This window comes from Melospiza georgiana, chromosome 31 (assembly GCF_028018845.1).
Source record: "Melospiza georgiana isolate bMelGeo1 chromosome 31, bMelGeo1.pri, whole genome shotgun sequence".
NCBI lineage: Eukaryota > Metazoa > Chordata > Aves > Passeriformes > Passerellidae > Melospiza > Melospiza georgiana.
This window is the reverse complement of record NC_080460.1, coordinates 3,964,901-3,983,642: the sequence shown is the minus strand read 5'-3', so window position 1 is coordinate 3,983,642 and position 18,742 is coordinate 3,964,901. Positions and strand designations below refer to the sequence as shown.

Genomic DNA, 18,742 nt, shown 5'->3' with positions numbered 1-18,742 from the left:
GAGCTTGTTCTACAGGACTCAAGGTCTAGGGCACTTGAGGGGAAGGGGCAGCACAACAAAAGCACTGAAGGTCTCTACAGAGAACAGGTGTGCCCAGCAAATTGCACAGCACATCATCCTCCAGATAAGTGGGGGAGAGAATAATGCCAGCCGTTTCTTTTGGCAAACCATTCCTACAATAAATTCCTAACCAGCATTACTGTTGAGTGAAAGGAAAGTCTGCCACTAGTGACTACTGGATCTTCTCCAGAAAGAAGAAGCACAGGAAGAAATGGGTGAGTGATCTCTGGGTCCAGGAACCTGCTCCTCCTCCTGAACCTTACCCTGCTCTCTTGTGCCAGGCGGGCCAGGTTATCAAAGCGGGGCATCTCGCTTCTGTTCATGATGGAAATGAAGCAGACGTTCTGTTGCCTGACTTTGGTTGCAATGACACCCTGTAAAAGAAAAATATTCAGCACTCACAATTCTATTTTTTCTGACTGTTAAGGATGGGATAAATTCATCATGGAAATCATAATGAATTCTGAGTGTTAGTGTCCCAAAATGTGGACTCGTAACACTCAGAATGAAGGAAGAATCGCCATCCCTGGGCCAGCTGTACCAGCAGCCAGACTCCTTAGATGCTTTTGAAGGAGCCCCCTCCCTGCCACTCACCGTGTTGTAGTTCCAGATGGTTTTCCAGGACCCGCTGATGTTCCTTTGCTCAATGACGGCCACACGCCATTGCCTGTTGATGGTCACAATTTGGGAGTGGCCACCAATGATGACCTGAGTGTGATTGAAGATGCCGCTGGGAATCTGCTGAGTCTGAAAAGCCAAGGGAAAGCAGAGGTTTTGCCTTTGAAGGAAGACAGTGACATACCCACATTTTCTGAAAAATCCCTGCTGCAATAGAAGAAGAGGTGCCTCCCTTGGGAGTGCCAGCCCTGCACTCAGTTTTATCCAACGGACCCAGAATCAAGGTTGTGGCAGTGGGGAGAGACCAGAAGAATTCCTTTCATGGATTCAGTGAATCATTGCTGCATCTGAGAGCTGCCATCTGCTGCCTTTAGAGGTTGACGCATGCTAGAGTACTGGCCAGAGGAAATCCCCGCTCAAGGGCTTGCTTGGAAACTCCTGCTCACCCACTGTTCTTTAAAGGCATCTGAACCTTCAGGCAGGAAGGTCTCAATCAGGAGATGCCAGGCAAGAAGGGCATCAGGTCTGGCTTTGGGCAGCTGATGAGGTTTCCCCCCATTTGGCTCAAGAAGGCTAAGGGCTAAGGTTTGCTCACCGGGAAATTGACACTGCCATTGCTATTGCAGTACTTCAGCTCGACAGCACTCAGGACATCCAGGGTAATGCAAGATCCCAGAGTCACCTGGGGTCCTTGGAAAGCTGGAAAAGACAAAACCCCATGAGCTGATGCTTGGCTGAAAACCTTGGCTGACTTTCTACAGGAGGGATTCTTTGCGTTTTGAGGTGGAAGAGCAGCATCTGTGCCTGAGTCACACCCCAAGGGAAAATAAGGCCAGGTCAGTAAGAGTCAGAATTGCCATGCTTGCACTCACTGGTAACTTCGTAAGCCATGTAGGTGGTGAGTCCGCTGCACATAGCCGTGATGTCTATTCCATAGGAGTTGAGGTTGCTGACCAATCCATTGGTGACAAAGGTGATCCTCTTGTTCGGTCTTCCAAAACCACCGATCAGGTTCTAAACATCAAAAACCAGCATTCAGCAAGCTCATTGCAGAGAGGTGGCTCCTGCTAGGCCTGTTCCTCTGCAATGATGACTCAGGGCTGGGTCTTTGATTCCCAACTGCTTTTCAGGAGGCCTTTCAATACCCTGGAGGGCCTGTGGGACCACCAGCAAGCCTTGAAGGGCAGCTCTAAAGGCAGAGCACATTCTGAGGACATCTAGGTGAATGGAACTTGAGGGGAAATGGCAGCGCAAAGAATGCCTTTAAGGGCTCCACAAAGAACAGGTGTGCCCAGCAACATGGACAGCTCAACATCCTCTGGGAAAGTGGGGGAGGGAATAATGCAGCCCCTTTATTTTGGAAAAGCATTCCTACAACAAACTCCTAATCTGCATTACTTTTGAGACATAGGAATCTCTGCCACAAGACACAACCTGATCCTGCCCACAAAGAAGCAGCACATGAAGAAATGGCACAATGATTTCCAGGACCAGGAACCTGCTGCTCCTTTGGAACCTTACCCTGCTCTCTTGTGCCAGGTGGGCCAGGTTATCAAAGCGAGGCATCTCATTTCTGTTCATGATGGAAATGTAGCAGGCGTTCTGTTGCCTGACTTTGGTTGCAATGACACCCTGTAAAAGGAAAGCATTCAGCACTCAAAATTCAGTTTCTTCCAAGTATTCATGTTGGCATCAAATCAAGGTGGAAACAATAATGAACACTGAGTTCCACTGCCACACACTGTGGACTCCAAACATTGTGGATAAAGGAAAAATCGCCATCTCTGGGCCAGCTCTACCAGCAGCCAGACTCCATGGGTGCATTTTTCTCCGTGCCACTCACCGTGTTGTAGTTCCAGATGGTTTTCCAGGACCCGCTGAAGCTCCTTTGCTCAATGACAGCCACACGCCATTGCCTGTTGATGGTCACAATTTGGGAGTGGCCACCAATGATGACTTGAGTGTTGTTGAAGATGCCGCTGGGAATCTGCTGAGACTAAAATGCCAAGAAACAAAAGATATTTTGTCTTTAAAGGAAGACAGTGATGTCACCAAAGCTTCCAAAAAATCCTTGCTACAATGGAAGAAGTGCTGGCCCTGAGGTCATTCCCATTGGTTCCCCCATTCTTTTCTAAAGGACCCCGAATCAAAGCAGTGGCAGTGGGCAGAGGCCAGAAGAATTCTTTTCATGGATTCAGTGAATCATTGCTGCATCTGCAGCTGTCATCTGCTGCCTTTAGAGTTTGATTCCTACTAGAGCAGTGGCCAGAAGAAATCAATGCTCAACGGCCTGGATGGAAAGCTCTGCTCTCTCACTGCTCTCTTTCAGTGTCTGCACCCTCTCAAAAGCAGAGGTGCCTGGCAAGAAGGCCATCATGTTTGGCTTTGGGCAGAAGCTCAGGATCCGCCCATTTGTTTCAAGAAATCTAAGGGCTAAGGTTTTCTCACCGGGAAATTGCCATTCCAGTTGCCGTTCCAGTTGCCATTCCAATTGCCATTGCCATTCCAATTGTTGTTCCACTGGCCATTGCCATTCCACTGGTTGTTCCAGTTGTTGTTCCACTGGTTGTTCCAGTTGCCGTTCCACTGGTTGTTCCAGTTGCCATTCCACTGGTTGTTCCACTGGTTGTCCCACTGGTTGGTCCAGTTGCTGTTCCACTGGTTGTTCCAGTTGCCATTCCACTGGTTGTTCCAATGGTGGTTCCAGTTGCCATTCCACTGGTTGTTCCACTGGTTGTTCCACTGGTTGTTCCAGTTGCCATTCCACTGGTTGTTCCACTGGTTGTTCCACTGGTTGTTCCACTGGTTGTTCCACTGGTTGTTCCAGTTGCCATTGCTACTGCAGTACTGCAGCTCGACAACTCTCAGGACATCCAGGGTAATGCATGATCCCAGATTCACCTGGGGGCCTTGGAAAGCTGGAAAGGAGAAAACCCCATGAGCTGATGTAGGAAACCTTGACTGACATTCTGCTGGAAGATTTCTTTGGGTTTTGAGGTGGAAGAGCAGCATCTGTGCCTGAGTCACACCCCAAGGGAAAATAAGGCTAGGTCAGTAACCCTCAGAATTGCCATGCTTGCACTCACTGTGAACTTCGGTAGCCATGTAGGTGGTGACTCCGCTGCACATAGCCGCAATCTCAGTTCCATAGGAGTAGAGGTTGTTGACCAGTCCATTGGTGACAAAGGTGATCTTCTTGGTGTGTCTTCCAAAAATGCCAATCAGGTTCTATACATGGAAAAACAGCAGTCAGCAAGCTCATTGTTGCTGCCTGGTTCCTGCTAGGCCTATTCGTAGCTTGGGGAGGAGGACTCTGGGCTTGTGTTTGATTCCCAACTGTTTGATTGCCAACTGGGACATCTTTTAACCCCCTGGGGGGGCCTGTGGACCACTAGCAAGCCTTGAAGATAGCTTCAAAGGCAGAGCTTGTTCTACAGGACTCAAGGTCTAGGGCACTTGAGGGGAAGGGGCAGCACAACAAAAGCACTGAAGGTCTCTACAGAGAACAGGTGTGCCCAGCAAATTGCACAGCTCATCATCCTCCAGGTAAGTGGGGGAGAGAATAATGCCAGCCCTTTCTTTTGGCAAACCATTCCTACAATAAATTCCTAACCAGCATTACTGTTGAGTGAAAGGAAAGTCTGCCACTAGTGACTACTGGATCTTCTCCAGAAAGAAGAAGCACAGGAAGAAATGGGTGAGTGATCTCTGGGTCCAGGAACCTGCTCCTCCTCCTGAACCTTACCCTGCTCTCTTGTGCCAGGCGGGCCAGGTTATCAAAGCGGGGCATCTCGCTTCTGTTCATGATGGAAATGAAGCAGACGTTCTGTTGCCTGACTTTGGTTGCAATGACACCCTGTAAAAGAAAAATATTCAGCACTCACAATTCTATTTTTTCTGACTGTTAAGGATGGGATAAATTCATCATGGAAATCATAATGAATTCTGAGTGTTAGTGTCCCAAAATGTGGACTCGTAACACTCAGAATGAAGGAACAATCGCCATCCCTGGGCCAGCTGTACCAGCAGCAAGACTCCTTAGATGCTTTTGAAGGAGCCCCCTCCCTGCCACTCACCGTGTTGTAGTTCCAGATGGTTTTCCAGGACCCGCTGATGTTCCTTTGCTCAATGACGGCCACACGCCATTGCCTGTTGATGGTCACAATTTGGGAGTGGCCACCAATGATGACCTGAGTGTGATTGAAGATGCCGCTGGGAATCTGCTGAGTCTGAAAAGCCAAGGGAAAGCAGAGGTTTTGCCTTTGAAGGAAGACAGTGACATACCCACATTTTCTGAAAAATCCCTGCTGCAATAGAAGAAGTGGTGCCTCCCTTGGGAGTGCCAGCCCTGCACTCAGTTTTATCCAACGGACCCAGAATCAAGGCTGTGGCAGTGGGGAGAGACCAGAAGAATTCCTTTCATGGATTCAGTGAATCATTGCTGCATCTGAGAGCTGCTATCTGCTGCCTTTAGAGTTTGACGCATGCTAGAGCACTGGCCAGAGGAAATCCCCGCTCAAGGGCTTGCTTGGAAACTCCTGCTCACCCATTGTTCTTTAAAGGCATCTGAACCTTCAGGCCGGAAGCTCTCAATCAGGAGATGCCAGGCAAGAAGGGCATCAGGTCTGGCTTTGGGCAGCTGATCAGGTTTCCCCCCATTTGTTTCAAGAAGGCTAAGGGCTAAGGTTTGCTCACCGGGAAATTGACACTGCCATTGCTATTGCAGTACTTCAGCTCGACAGCACTCAGGACATCCAGGGTAATGCAAGATCCCAGAGTCACCTGGGGTCCTTGGAAAGCTGGAAAAGACAAAACCCCATGAGCTGATGCTTGGCTGAAAACCTTGGCTGACTTTCTACAGGAAGGATTCTTTGCGTTTTGAGGTGGACGAGCAGCATCTGTGCCTGAGTCACACCCCAAGGGAAAATAAGGCCAGGTCAGTAAGAGTCAGAATTGCCATGCTTGCACTCACTGGTAACTTCGTAAGCCATGTAGGTGGTGAGTCCGCTGCACATAGCTGTGATGTCTATTCCATAGGAGTTGAGGTTGCTGACCAATCCATTGGTGACAAAGGTGATCCTCTTGTTCGGTCTTCCAAAACCACCGATCAGGTTCTAAACATCAGAAACCAGCATTCAGCAAGCTCATTGCAGAGAGGTGGCTCCTGCTAGGCCTGTTCCTCTGCAATGATGACTCAGGGCTGGGTCTTTGATTCCCAACTGCTTTTCAGGAGGCCTTTCAATACCCTGGAGGGCCTGTGGGACCACCAGCAAGCCTTGAAGGGCAGCTCTAAAGGCAGAGCTCATTCTAAGGACATAAAGGTGAATGGAACTTGAGGGGAAATGGCAGCGCAAAGAATGCCTTTAAGGGCTCCACAAAGAACAGGTGTGCCCAGCAACATGGACAGCTCAACATCCTCTGGGAAAGTGGGGGAGGGAATAATGCAGCCCCTTTATTTTGGAAAAGCATTCTTACAATAAATTCCGAATCTGCATTACTTTTGAGAGAAAGGAAACTCTGCCACAAGACACAACCTGATCCTGCCCACAAAGAAGCAGCACATGAAGAAATGGCACAATGATTTCCAGGACCAGGAACCTGCTGCTCCTTTGGAACCTTACCCTGCTCTCTTGTGCCAGGTGGGCCAGGTTATCAAAGCGAGGCATCTCATTTCTGTTCATGATGGAAATGTAGCAGGCGTTCTGTTGCCTGACTTTGGTTGCAATGACACCCTGTAAAAGGAAAGCATTCAGCACTCAAAATTCAGTTTCTTCCAAGTATTCATGTTGGCATCAAATCAAAGTGGAAACAATAATGAACACTGAGTTCCACTGCCACACACTGTGGACTCCAAACGTTGAGAATAAAGGAACAATCACCATCCCTCGACTAGCTCTACCAGCAGCCAGACTCCATGGGTGCATTTTGCTCCGTGCCACTCACCGTGTTGTAGTTCCAGATGGTTTTCCAGGACCCGCTGAAGCTCCTTTGCTCAATGACAGCCACACGCCATTGCCTGTTGATGGTCACAATTTGGGAGTGGCCACCAATGATGACCTGAGTGTGATTGAAGATGCCGCTGGGAATCTGCTGAGACTAAAAACCAAACGGAAAAAAAGATATTTTGCCTTTGAAGGAAGACAGTGATGTCATCAAATTTTCCAAAAATCCCTTGCTACAATGGGAGGATTGCCGGCCCTCAGGTAATGCCAATCCCTTTTCTCCATGTTTTCCAAAATACCCAGATTCAAAGCAGTGGCAGTGGGCAGAGGCCATAAGAATTCTTTTCATGGATTCAGTGAATCATTGCTGCATCTGCAGCTGTCATCTGCTGCCTTTACAGTTTGATTCCTACTAGTGCAGTGGTATGAGGAAATTCATGCTCAAGGGCCTGAATGGAAAGCTCTGCTCTCTCATTGATCTCTCTTAGCATCTGCACCCTCTCAAATGAGGAGATGCCTGGCAAGAATGGCATTAGTTAGCTTTGGGCAGCAGCTCAGGATCCCCCCATTTGGTTCAAAAATCTAAGGGCTAAGGTTTTCTCACCGGGAAATTGCCATTCCAGTTGCCGTTCCACTGGTTGTTCCACTGGTTGTTCCACTGGTTGTTCCAGTTGTTGTTCCAGTTGCCATTCCACTGGTTGTTCCAGTTGCCATTCCAGCTGTTGTTCCACTGGTTGCCATTCCACTGGTTGGTCCAGTTGTTCCAGTTGCCATTCCACTGGTTGTTCCACTGGTTGTTCCAGTTGCCATTCCACTGGTTGGTCCAGTTGTTGTTCCAGTTGCCATTCCACTGGTTGGTCCAGTTGTTGTTCCAGTTGCCATTCCACTGGTTGTTCCACTGGTTGTTCCAGTTGCCATTGCTACTGCAGTACTGCAGCTCGACAACTCTCAAGACATCCAGGGTAATGCATGATCCCAGATTCACCTGGGGGCCTTGGAAAGCTGGAAAAGACAAAACCCCATGGGCTGGTGCCTAAGACCTTGGCTGACGTTCTGCAGGGGGGTTTCTTTGGGTTTTGAGGTGGAAGAGCAGCATCTGTGCCTGAGTCACACCCCATGGAAAATAAGGCCAGGTCAGTAAGAGTCAGAATTGCCATGCTTGCACTCACTGTGAACTTCGGTAGCCATGTAGGTGGTGACTCCGCTGCACATAGCTATGATGTCTGCTCCATAGGAGTAGAGGTTGCTGACCAATCCATTGGTGACAAAGGTAATCCTCTTGTTAGGCCTTCCGAAACCACCAATCAGGTTCTAAAAAACAATAACTATCTTTCAGCAAGCTCAATGCCAGGATCTGGTTCTTGCTTGTTCTGTTCCTAGCAGTGGGATGATACCTCATGGCTGGGTGTTTGGGTCTAATTTTTTTTTTTAGGGACATCTTTTAATTCCCTGGGGGGCCTGTGGGACCACTGGCAAGCCTTGAAGGCAGCTCCAAAGGCAGATGGTTCTAAGGCCATCAAAGTGCAGGTAGCCTGAGGGGAGTGGCAGCACATGGAAATCACTGATGTGGAGAAGAGGCATGTGGCCGCTCTGTGGAGCCAGAGCTCCTTCCAAGGCATGTGCTCTGTTATTTCCCTTGCCCCTCTTGGGCACTCAGGCTGTCAAATGGAAAGCCGGCATGAGAAGTCTCATCCTGCAGCCCATTCTAACCTGGAACCACAGAGGGCAGCAGCAAGTTTGGGCAGATACATTTCCTGTCAGACTATTTTCAGATGGTGCTTGGGGCCCCTCACTGAGAACTCTGGGTGCTCAAGTAGGACACTTCTTTCTGAAAGCCCCCTGTGAGCTTCATTTCAAATCCTTTCTCCTTTCCTCCTGGAGTGCTTTGTTGCCCGGTCCAAGGCATTGCCTGCTTTCTGGCACTTTCCTCTGAGACTCTTGGTTCCCTCTGCCCTCTCAGCTAGAGCCAGAGGCCTCCTGTTGTGGCTCATCCCATGAATGTGAGAGAAAACCTGAGGAATGGTGAGATGTTCTCTCACACCGCAGTTAAAAAGGGAGTCTGGCCATGAGCAGCTACAAGGCTAAGTTCTGAGATGACCATGGATATTGGTAGTGAAAAGTCCATGAAGGACTTTGAGATCCTGGCTTGCCAATAGGATTAATGCCCTTGAAGGGCTCCTCAGAGCAAGGGTTTGCCCAGCAAGCTGCACAGCTCAGTATCCTCAGAGAGAGTGGAGCTGGGTGAGGGAATAACACAGTCCCTTTCTTTTGGAAAAGCATTCCTACAATAAATTCCTAATCAGCATTACTGTTGAGAGAAAGAAAACTCTACCCCTGGAGACAACCTGTTCATGTCCAGAAAGAAAGAGCTCATGAAGAAATGGACCAATGCTCTCTGGGGCCAGACCCTGCTACTCCTTTGGAACCTTACCCTGCTCTCTTCTGCCAGACGGGCCAGGTTATCAAAGCGGGGCATCTCATTTCTGTTCATGGTGGAAATGTAGCAGATGTTCTGTTGCGTGACTTTGGTTGCAATGACACCCTGTGAAATGAAAATAATTTAGCGCTCAAAATTCTGTATCTTCCTGCAGTTTACACTCGATAAAGTCAGGATGGAAAGCATAACAAATTCTGAGAGTTTCTACCCTGCATTGTGGACTCCAAACATTCAGAATAAAGAAACAATTGCCATCCACGGGCCAGTTTAACAAGCAGGCAGTCTCCTTGGATGTATTGAAACAAGCCCCATCCCTGCCACTCACCGTGTTGTAGTTCCAGATGGTTTTCCAGGACCCGCTGATGCTCGTTTGTTCAATGATTGCCACACGCCATTGCCTGTTGATGGTCACAATTTGGGAGTGGCCACCAATGATGACCTGAGTGTGATTGAAGATGCTGCCTTGAGTGTTGTTGAAGATGCCACCTGGAATCTGCTGAGATTAAAAAGCCAAGAGAAAGAAAGAAGACATTTCATTTTTGAAGAGAGAGTGATGTCCCCAAAGCTTCTGAAAAATCCCTGCTACAGTGGAAGAAGTGCAACCCCTTGGGAAGTGCCAGCCCTGGGCTCAGTCTTTTCTAATCAATGCTTTGGCAGTGGGCAGAGACCATAAGAATTCCTTTCATGGATTCAGTGAATCATTGCTGCATCTGAGAGCTGCCATCTGCTGCCTTTAGAGGTTGATGCATGCTAGAGCAATGGCTAGAGGAAATCCACACTCAAGGGCTTGCTTGGAAACCACTGCTCACCCATTGCTCTCTTTCAGCATCTGCACCCTCAAGCAGGAACCTCTCAAAAGAGGAGATTCCAGGCAAGAAGGGCATCAGGGTTGGCTTTGGGCTGCAGCTCAGAATCCCCCCCATTTTCTTAATGACAAATAAGGGCTAAGGTTTTCTCACCTGTCCATTGCCATTCCAATTGCCATTCCAATTGCCAGTGATATTCCAATTGCCATTCCAGTTGCCATTGCCATTCAAATTGCCATTCCAATTACCATTCCAATTGCCGTTGCCAATGCCATTCCAGTTGCCATTGCTATTGCAGTACCTCAGATCCACAGCTCTCAAGACATTGAGGGTAATGCAGGATCCCAGATTTGCTTGGAGTCCTTGGAATGCAAGAAAGCATGAAACAAAACCCCATGAGCTCATTCTAATGACCTTGGCTGCCCTTCTACAGGAGGATGGTGGTGTTGCTCAGAGCACACACAGGTATGAAGAATTTCTGCTCTGGGAATGTTTGATCTATATGAGGGACAGATTCTCTTGGAATCCCCAAAGAGCACTGGCTCTGTGATTCAGCCAGGAATGGTCACAAAGACCTGCTCTTGAACACCCTTAGGGATTTCCTATGCAGAAATTGGGGCTCTATTGCACTTTGTTCTGAGTCCCAATGGCTGGGCATTGCATGGTGAAGCTGCTGCCAGTTCATGGGCCCAGTCACATGGGCTGTGACATTCTGGAAGAATCCTACATAGTGTAGGTTATTAAACTCTGGGGAATGGGATCATTGCCCCAGGGGAAAAGTTACAGGGGAGGAAAACCCCTTGGTTTAGGTGTGTGAAGCACAAGGGTTTGCCAGCTGCCTGGGTCAACTGATTAGCAAGCTCTGACCTGAAGGACAATGGTTCCTTCTTCCTGACTGCGTATTACAGGGAAGCTCAGGTGTGGGCTAAAACACTTATTAAGCTTCCCAGAAAGGCAAAGTAAGGTTTTGGTTTGTGTCATTTATGGGGGCTGTGACCCTGCACTGTTCCAGTCTTGATCTGCCAAGGTGCCAAACCCTTTGTGCAACTGCTGAAGCCCTTGGTTTCTGTCTGCCCCAAAGTGGAAGAGCAGCATCTGTGCCTGAGTCATGCCCCAGGAGACAAAAAGGCCAGGTCAGTAACACTCAGTATTACCATGAATTCACTCACCATGAACTTCATAAGCCATGTATGTGGTGACTCCGCTGCACATAGCCGCAATCTCAGTTCCATAGGAGTAGAGGTTGTTGACCAGTCCACTGGTGACAAAGGTGATCTCCTTGGTGGGTCTTCCAAGAACACCAATCATGTTCTAAACATCAAAAACCAGCATTCAGCATGCTCAGTGTCAGGAGCTGGTTCCTGCTTGAGATATTCCTAGCTCTGGGAGGATGACTTGGGGCTGGTTGATTCCCAAATGCTATTAGGGACAATTTTTAATCCCTTGTGGCTTGTGGGACCACTAGCAAGCCTTGAAGGCAGTAGCAAAAGCACATGGGTTGCCCAGCAAGCTGCAGAGCTCAACATCCTCAGAGAAAGTGGAGTTGGGTGAGGGAATAATGCAGCCCCTTTCTTCTTTTGGCAAAACATTCCTACAAGAAATTTCCAATCTACATTACTGTTGAGTGAAGGGAAATCCTGCCACTAGACATAACCTGATCCTCTGCAGGAAGAAGAAGCAGAAGGGGAAATGAGCTAATAAACTCCAGGGCCAGGAATGTGCTACTCCTTTGGATTCTTACCCTGCTCTCTGCCGCCAGTCGGGCCAGACTATTAAAACTGGGTATGTCAGTTCTGTTCATGATGGAAATGTAGCAGGTGTTCTGCTGTATGATTTTGGTTGCAATGACACCCTGTAAAATAAAAGTATTTAGCATTCAGAACTCAGTTTCTCCAACTGTTGAGGTTGCAAAGTTGGGATAGAAGCAGTAACAAATACCAAGAGTTTCTACCCCACGTTGTTTACTTCAGATGATCAGAATACAGAAACAAGCCCCATCCCTGGGTCACCTTTTTGACAATCCCACTCCCATCCACTCACCCTGTTGTAGTTCCAGATGGTTTTCCATGATAAAGTTTGGCTCTTTTGCTCGATGATTGCCACCCTTGTTTGACTATTGAGCTTCACGCCTTGTGAGATACCGGTGATAGTGATTTGAGAGTCTCCACCAAAGATGATTTGCTGGTTTCCATTTGTCTTCTGAGACTGGAAAACCAAATGGAGCACTTTTAGATGGTAACATTAGTCAGTGTTGTCTCCCTTGTTTTTAAAAAACCCTTGGTACAATAGGAAAAGTTCTGTGCCCCCCCTCTAAGAGCCAGAAGTGGCCTCAGTATTTTCAAACAGACCCAGAATCAAGGCATTGGCATTGAGCAGTAGCTGTAAGAATACTTTTCAAGGATTCCATGAATCATTGCTGCATCTGACACCTGTGATTTGGTTCCTTTAGAGTTTCATCTGTTTGAGAAGGCTTCAATTCTTTTCCTTCAAAGTGTTGGAGAAAGAATCAAGGAGATTTCATGAAGCAGGGAATAGAGGCAAAGTAGCCATGCATGTAGAAATTGTTCATTTGTACTCACGTAATCAGCAAGGGCTGGATTCAGGACGAGTCCTAGAAGGACTGCCGTCCAAATCTGAAATGAAAACCAAATACAAAATGTAACTGCAGCTCTGGCTGACAAATCTGGTCATGGGAGTCCTCCTTCCCTTTTCCTAATCTGATGTTCAAGGGTCCTCCTTGGATCCTTTTTTTGCTTTCAACCTGGTATTGCATCAGTGCCCCCAAAGGGAAGCATCCTTGCTTTACCCCAGGGGCTGAGCTGCTCCTTCTGGAGGAGCACGATGTCCCCAGAGAAATCCTCAGTGCTCCAGAGAGGCAGGAGCCCTTCTGAGAGATAAAGGAATGGGTTTGAATCAAAGTTTCAGTTCATAAGGTAGAAAAGCATGCATACTTACAGAGAGATGCATCCTGACTGCAGAGCTGATGCTCCGGCAGGTAGAAAGAGCAGTGTGAACCCTCCACCTTTTATATGTTTTCAGAAATCATAGTAAAAATGCTGAGTGTGCAATAACATTATTTTGTCATTTGTTTCCCTGTCGTTTGTCCCTGAAAATTATTTCCTGGTGTACTTGATAAACATGGGGATTGTACTTTTGAACCTTTTGACCTCCTGGAGTGTGATAGTTATCAATAGGAATCCATTTGCAGTGAAAAATTAAATATGTTTCTAGTATTTTTCTAACATGTACTATTTACTTTTGAAAATTCACATCAAACTTAAGACCGGAGATATCCCAGGGCTTAAACAAGAACATAAAAAGCTTTGCATTAGACAAAATATGTGAAAGCCTTTTTACCTTCCAAAATATACTGTATGTTATCAGGTCACCATAGCACCCACTAAAATGTGGCACTGAGGGCTGAGGCATCTGTGCCTCTGTGGACTTGTCAAAGCAGCCCTGAGACATTTACACCTTTCCAGCTTTATTGATTTACAGTTGTTGGCAGATTTTTCCTCTTAAGTGCATGAAGTTAAAGCAGTTTTGTGAGCAGCTGCACCTTGCTGGCAGTGTTTTACTCTCCTGGGGACAGTATTGCAGCAGGCATTGTAGTAGGTATAGCACCATTTTCTTCCAGTATTGATGAATAATTACTCAAGGCAGCATGTGAACTCTCCCTGAGAAGTTGTACTGGAAGAGGTTTAAGTGCCAAAATTGGGATTTTGCAAGAACATTAGTTTTGCAACTTGTCTTTGGAATTGCTTCTGCTTTTTCAAAGGATTTGTAAAAACACAGCACAGACCAGTGTAGGTTGATGATAAATTTTACTGAGACTCAACAGCTTCCATACAGAGCAGAAGAAATAGAAATGATTGAAAATATGATCAAGAGAAGATTATCAAGGAGAAAAATCTTTCTAACGGGTACACAGTTCTATGAATTTTCTTCTGCAGACTTTGTCAGGAGTAACCACAGTAATAACAGGCAACTCATTAATGTTAAATTTCAATCATGAAATATCTCACTCCAAGAAGCTTCATCCTGATGAGAAGTTTGATCCCCTTAAAAAGTTTGATCCTGAAAGAAGAAGAAAAAACCAATTAGATTTTAACTGAGAAAATATGAAGGTAAAAATGTAGCTGAAATGCTTCCAAACTAGTTGCCTAAAAATTCCAGATTTATGTCAAGAGCTAGAGCCCAGAACCTTCCTGAGAATGGCCGGGCTCCAGGTCACTCAGGAGAGTGACAGACCTGCATTTCCCGAGCTGTGTGTGCATGGATGTATACAAAGCCACAGCAAACACAGGATCTCAGTCAGTGACATGCTCATGTTTGCTTGAATCTTTTGCACTCCTGTCAACCTGTGCACATTTTGGAGCTCCGGGGCCGTCAGCAGCAGACTCACCAGGAGCTGGGTAAGCGAGGTAGGAGGGGATTCCTCTGCACAGGGCTTGGATGCGTTTCCCATATGGGCTCAAGCTCTGCAGTCTGTTCCTGGAGATAATGAAGCGATTCTCTCTGGGCGGCAGCTGGTAAGGCCCAAGTACCTGAGCATCAGAGAAACAGCCAGAAAACACCATTGAGGAGAACCAAAACTGGAGTTCAGAACTGGCAACAAGAGCAGCCTGCCGAGAAGGACCTGGTGGGTGAGAAGCTGGGCATGACCCACCAAGGTGCACCAACAGCCCAGGAACCCCTCAGTGCTGGGCTGACCCCAGCATGGGCAGCAGCTCCAGGGGGATTCTGCCCCTCTGATCAGGTGAGACCCATCTGCAGAGCTGCCCCCAGCCCTGGGGCCCAGGAAGGACCTGGAGCAGCTGGAGAGAGCCCAGAGGAGGCACCAGCATGATCAGAGGGATTGAGCAGCTCTCAGGTGAGCAAAGGGTGAGATGATTGGGATTGTTCATGCTAGAGGAGAGAAGTTTCAGGTGACCTCATCATGGCCTTCCAGTACCTGAAGGAGCCAGCAGAAAAGACTGGACAAGACTATTAACAATGCTCTGGAGTGAAAGGACAAGGAGAAATGGCTTCCCACTGCCAGAGGGCAGGGTCAGATGGGATACTGGGAAGAAATTCTTCCCCGTGCGGGTAGGGAGGCCCTGGCACAAGTTGCCCAGAGAAGCTGTGGCTGCCTCCTCCCTGGTAGTATCCAAGACCAGGCTGAACAGTAATTGGTGTTGTTCCTGGGCAATGCAACTTTTGAAGGAACTTTTAGAGCGACTCTGCCCTGCTGAGAATGTTTCTTCAATTCTTGGAGCCTTTTCTCCTGCATGTGTAGGAACAAATGCTTTTCACTGACTATCTTTTGCCTTACTTTCAACCACCATCCTACCTTGTCTCCTGGAGGTGGTGTAGGAAAGGGTCTGCCAAGCCAAAACCTCTTGCTGGTTGTAGCAATGATGCAAGTGTTCTTTGAGAAAACCTTGGTTGCAACGTAGCCCTGTTAAACAAAAACCCCTTTTTGTTGCAAACAATATATGGGGAAAGAGAAGTGCGTTGCTAGAGAGAGGCACTGGTTAGAAGAAAGGCTTCCTGCAGTGCAAATAGTCATGGGGAAAGAAAAATATTGGTCCTTTCAATTATATTGTTTAGGCAAATGTGTCATGGAGGCCGACAAGAGACTTTGGTAAAAGGTAAATTGCCTCCTCCAGTAATGCCACGTGTATGGTGTGTTCTGCTGCTGAGGGCAGGTGAAGGAATTTGCTGCTGAAAAGCTAATGCAGCACACAGTGGCCAGCAGAAACAATCCCAAGGCTGAAGGAGCACATTTTCAAGCATGTCATCTAAAATACAATGAAATTTTGTTGATGTTTTGGTGGTTTTTAGAAAGCGTTTGTCTCTCTTGCCGTTTTTCTTGTGCCATGGTGGCAGCTACTTACAGCCTCGAAGTCCCAGATGGTTTTCCAGGGCTCAGACCCATCCCTTGGGTTTGTGCTGACACTGATCCCAGAGTGGATTAAGTTTTCACTGGGCTGCCCATTAAAGTTGTTCTCCATGTTCTGATTTTTGGAAAAAATTAAAGAGGTAAGGATTTAGCTTCCCGGATTCCCAGCAGTGTTTCTCTCTATAAAGCATTAGCTGCAGTAGCTGTGTTTTGGGAAATCACTGCTCTTGGAGATGAGATTAAAGAGGAGATGGTTTCTTGGTTCAGAATGAAGATGGGAAGCCTTTACTTTCTAAGTAATCAAAAGAATTCCTTACTGTTCTTTTCCCTGCAGGATCTTGCTGGCACCAGATTACTTACAGTATTCTACTGTATTTTGTGGTCAGATCAATCATGTTAATATTTGTTTCTCTCCACATCATTTATTTCAGTGTTTATGCTTATCTGAGGACAGACTTCCCTGATTCCATGTATGGTAACTTTCTTTCCCCCCTTGATACACCAAGCATGGAAATAATTTCTTAGTTATCGTAGAAAAATTAAAACGCAATTTTCTTCTAAGTATCAGACTTTAAAAAGCAGCTTCACTTCCAGAAACCCATTTCTCAGAGGTAAGAGCTAAAGCCAGTTGTTCTTGTGGCAGTGGTGAGTAGCTGTGTGTAGCTCTATACTTACAAGGTTGGCAAGAGCAGGAGCCAGGAAAACTCCAAGGAGAGAAGCAATCACAACAACCTGAAATGAACATTTGGAATTCAAGACTTGTCAAGATCATCAAGACGTCAAATTATTTGCTGTCTTAAAATAATTTTGGCTTCCTGTTTACTGTGTGTACAGACTCAGCACTTTCTGCAGTGGGGTGCAATTGAAGAGGATTGAAATATGCAGGAGAATTATTTGTTGATGATTTCACAGAACACATGCATAGAAATGGCTCTTAGCCCCAGCACTGCACCTTGCCCAGGCAAGAAGGGAGTTCTGAAAACTTGCCCAGCCCCAATTCAATAACTTATTGGAAAAAATGTGCTCTCAAATATTTTCTAAGTAGGAGTGAGCTTTTCACCTCGAGCTTTTGATGTCAGACATGGAGCAGATCTGAGAAATGTCCATGTGCACCTGTTGTGAAGAACTGGAATATGGGTGCACATTCCAGCTCTGTGCCTGGAACACAGCAGCAAAGGCACCTGAGCATCTTCACAGTGATCTCATCCTCCAAATACTGGACTGACAGTCTAAAGGGAGGCACAGGCACTTCTGTTCAGAAAACTGGGACATCAAACATTTGTTACCCCTTTATAAAGCCACAGAGTTTCAACAACTCACAAGCTTGCTGTGCTCGGGTTTGTCCGAACCACTGCTGAAAACTTTTGGAGAAATTTCCTATTTATGATGAAAAATTCTTTTCAGATAACTATTGTGAACAATTATTCTCTTGAAGACAATCCTGTGAGCATTGAATTGGTCCCAGATTTTATGTCCTTCAAAGGAGGATTTTGATGAAAAAGGTCCAAGTCGGACTCAGAGTATTTAAAAGTAATGCTTGGGAATTTTCCCTGCACCAGTTTCAGGCTGCTGTATATACCTCAGTGTCACCATCCTGCACTTGGAGTCTCTCGTGTCACACTCTCAGCAGACAGCTGAGCCCTAACTTTATGTGACTTGCTGAGACTGTTGGTTTGCCTCTGAGTGGTGAGGAGAGAATCATGTCCTGTGGACGTGTCACGAGTGTGTGTCGCCCCTGGAACAGAGCACTTCTCTCTTTCATGTTTGAGCATGTGGAGCTCCATCCCTGCCAAATGGGAGATTTCTCCCCTGCAGTCCCCACCCCTTTGGCATTTTCCCTTTGAAAATGCCCTTTGGCATTTTCACTTTGTCAGAAATCACTAAGAGTTCACTCAGTGCCAAGAAAAGCTCAAAACCATTTAAAAGCTGCCCAGACTTAAGAGTTTTATGAGAAAGTGATAGGTATACTTACAGGGAACTCCATTTGGATGGCAGGCCCGGCCAGCTCTGCTGCTAATTGATGTGTACTCTTACTTTTTATACATAATATCCCAAAGTTAAATCTGAAAATGGGTTTGCCTTATTGGCAGGTGCCCTGTGTTCACAGAAGCATGACGAGTTTCCTGGGGAAGTGCTCTGATAAGAGGAGGCTTTGATACCTGCCTGATTGAATTCATGGCATACAGGGAGGTGAGAGAAAAGTGCTCATGGTAAGCTCAGTGTATTGAGCAGCCACCTGTAAATGGAAAAAGAAATTATAAGCAGGAGCAGAGATTCCCAGTAAACTTGCAGTGATGCTTTGTGCCAATGTGGCAAAGGACTCAGCCTGAATTGTGCCTCTGACCAAAAGCACCATTCAAACCAGGGGGTGGTAATCTTGCTGTGTTAAAAATATTAAGTCTCTGTTTGTCAGATGTGGCCATGAGTCTTCACAGAGCCCCTTCAGGAGAGTAGCACCTTATTATGGACTAAGGGCTGATTTGAGAAAGGGACCATAAATTTGAGGTGGCAAGGTTCACCGAGGGATCCTGAGCCACAGCTTTGTAAGCTGAGCCTCACTCTGCCTGAGGACTGGCCAGGGTGAAATTAGAGGGGTTCAAACCCTTCTCAGACAGCTCCTTCCTTCAGCTACCTCATACTGGAGGGTGCCTCTAGGACTGTGGTGCTTGGGTTTAGACACGTACCTGCTGATTTCAGGGGTGTTCCTGGGAGATGTGTGATGAACTGTGGACAAAAGGTCTCCAAAAAGCAAGGCTTGCCTATTGGAATTATATCAAAGGCTTTGCCTGAGACAACCAGCTTGGGCTGTGTCACAATCACATTAATTAGGCAAATGCTTTTCAGAAATTAACCTTTAGTTTTTGTCCTTGTCTGATGGGATCAGCAGAGTTCAGCCAGTGCAATGCAAGGTGCAGATCATGGCTATTGTTGTAGTTTTCCTGCAGTAAACAACTGCTGCTCTCCCCTGCTGCTCTGCCCTTACCTGTGCCTCAGC

The 18,742-nt window shown here is 46.9% G+C and overlaps 2 protein-coding genes across 2 annotated transcripts; both read right to left on the bottom strand.

Moving 5' to 3' along the window:
- Nucleotides 1-3,111: 3,111 nt before the first annotated feature.
- LOC131094777 (uncharacterized) lies at nucleotides 3,112-9,941 on the bottom strand. The gene is made up of 13 exons (XM_058042328.1): nucleotides 9,867-9,941; nucleotides 9,383-9,550; nucleotides 9,052-9,162; nucleotides 7,790-7,931; nucleotides 7,520-7,622; nucleotides 6,622-6,757; nucleotides 6,300-6,410; nucleotides 5,651-5,792; nucleotides 5,386-5,477; nucleotides 4,755-4,907; nucleotides 4,424-4,534; nucleotides 3,765-3,906; nucleotides 3,112-3,587 (listed from the first exon to the last, which is right to left on the bottom strand). Exons 1-13 carry the CDS (start codon nucleotides 9,939-9,941, stop codon nucleotides 3,112-3,114), a joined length of 1,962 nt encoding a protein of 653 aa, XP_057898311.1.
- A 60-nt stretch (nucleotides 9,942-10,001) lies between these two features.
- LOC131094776 (uncharacterized) lies at nucleotides 10,002-15,859 on the bottom strand. The gene is made up of 7 exons (XM_058042327.1): nucleotides 15,743-15,859; nucleotides 14,225-14,410; nucleotides 12,443-12,496; nucleotides 11,904-12,068; nucleotides 11,605-11,715; nucleotides 11,033-11,174; nucleotides 10,002-10,225 (listed from the first exon to the last, which is right to left on the bottom strand). Exons 1-7 carry the CDS (start codon nucleotides 15,857-15,859, stop codon nucleotides 10,002-10,004), a joined length of 999 nt encoding a protein of 332 aa, XP_057898310.1.
- Nucleotides 15,860-18,742: the final 2,883 nt, after the last annotated feature.

What these genes read in the sequence shown, in the direction of transcription:
- LOC131094777 (XM_058042328.1), bottom strand. Translation starts at nt 9,941, where the DNA reads ATGCCCTTCTTGCCTGGAATCTCCTCTTTTGAGAGGTTCCTGCTTGAG. An exon ending in GTCTGGCAGAAGAGAGCAGG is followed by an intron (nt 7,932 to 9,051) that starts GTAAGGTTCCAA and finishes ATTGTTTTTTAG; the next exon opens with AACCTGATTGGTGGTTTCGG. An exon ending in CCATCTGGAACTACAACACG is followed by an intron (nt 6,411 to 6,621) that starts GTGAGTGGCACG and finishes TTCCTTTTACAG; the next exon opens with GGTGTCATTGCAACCAAAGT.
- LOC131094776 (XM_058042327.1), bottom strand. Translation starts at nt 15,859, where the DNA reads ATGGAGAACAACTTTAATGGGCAGCCCAGTGAAAACTTAATCCACTCT. An exon ending in CCATCTGGGACTTCGAGGCT is followed by an intron (nt 14,411 to 15,742) that starts GTAAGTAGCTGC and finishes TCTGATGCTCAG; the next exon opens with GTACTTGGGCCTTACCAGCT. An exon ending in ATCCAGCCCTTGCTGATTAC is followed by an intron (nt 12,069 to 12,442) that starts GTGAGTACAAAT and finishes TTGGTTTTCCAG; the next exon opens with TCTCAGAAGACAAATGGAAA.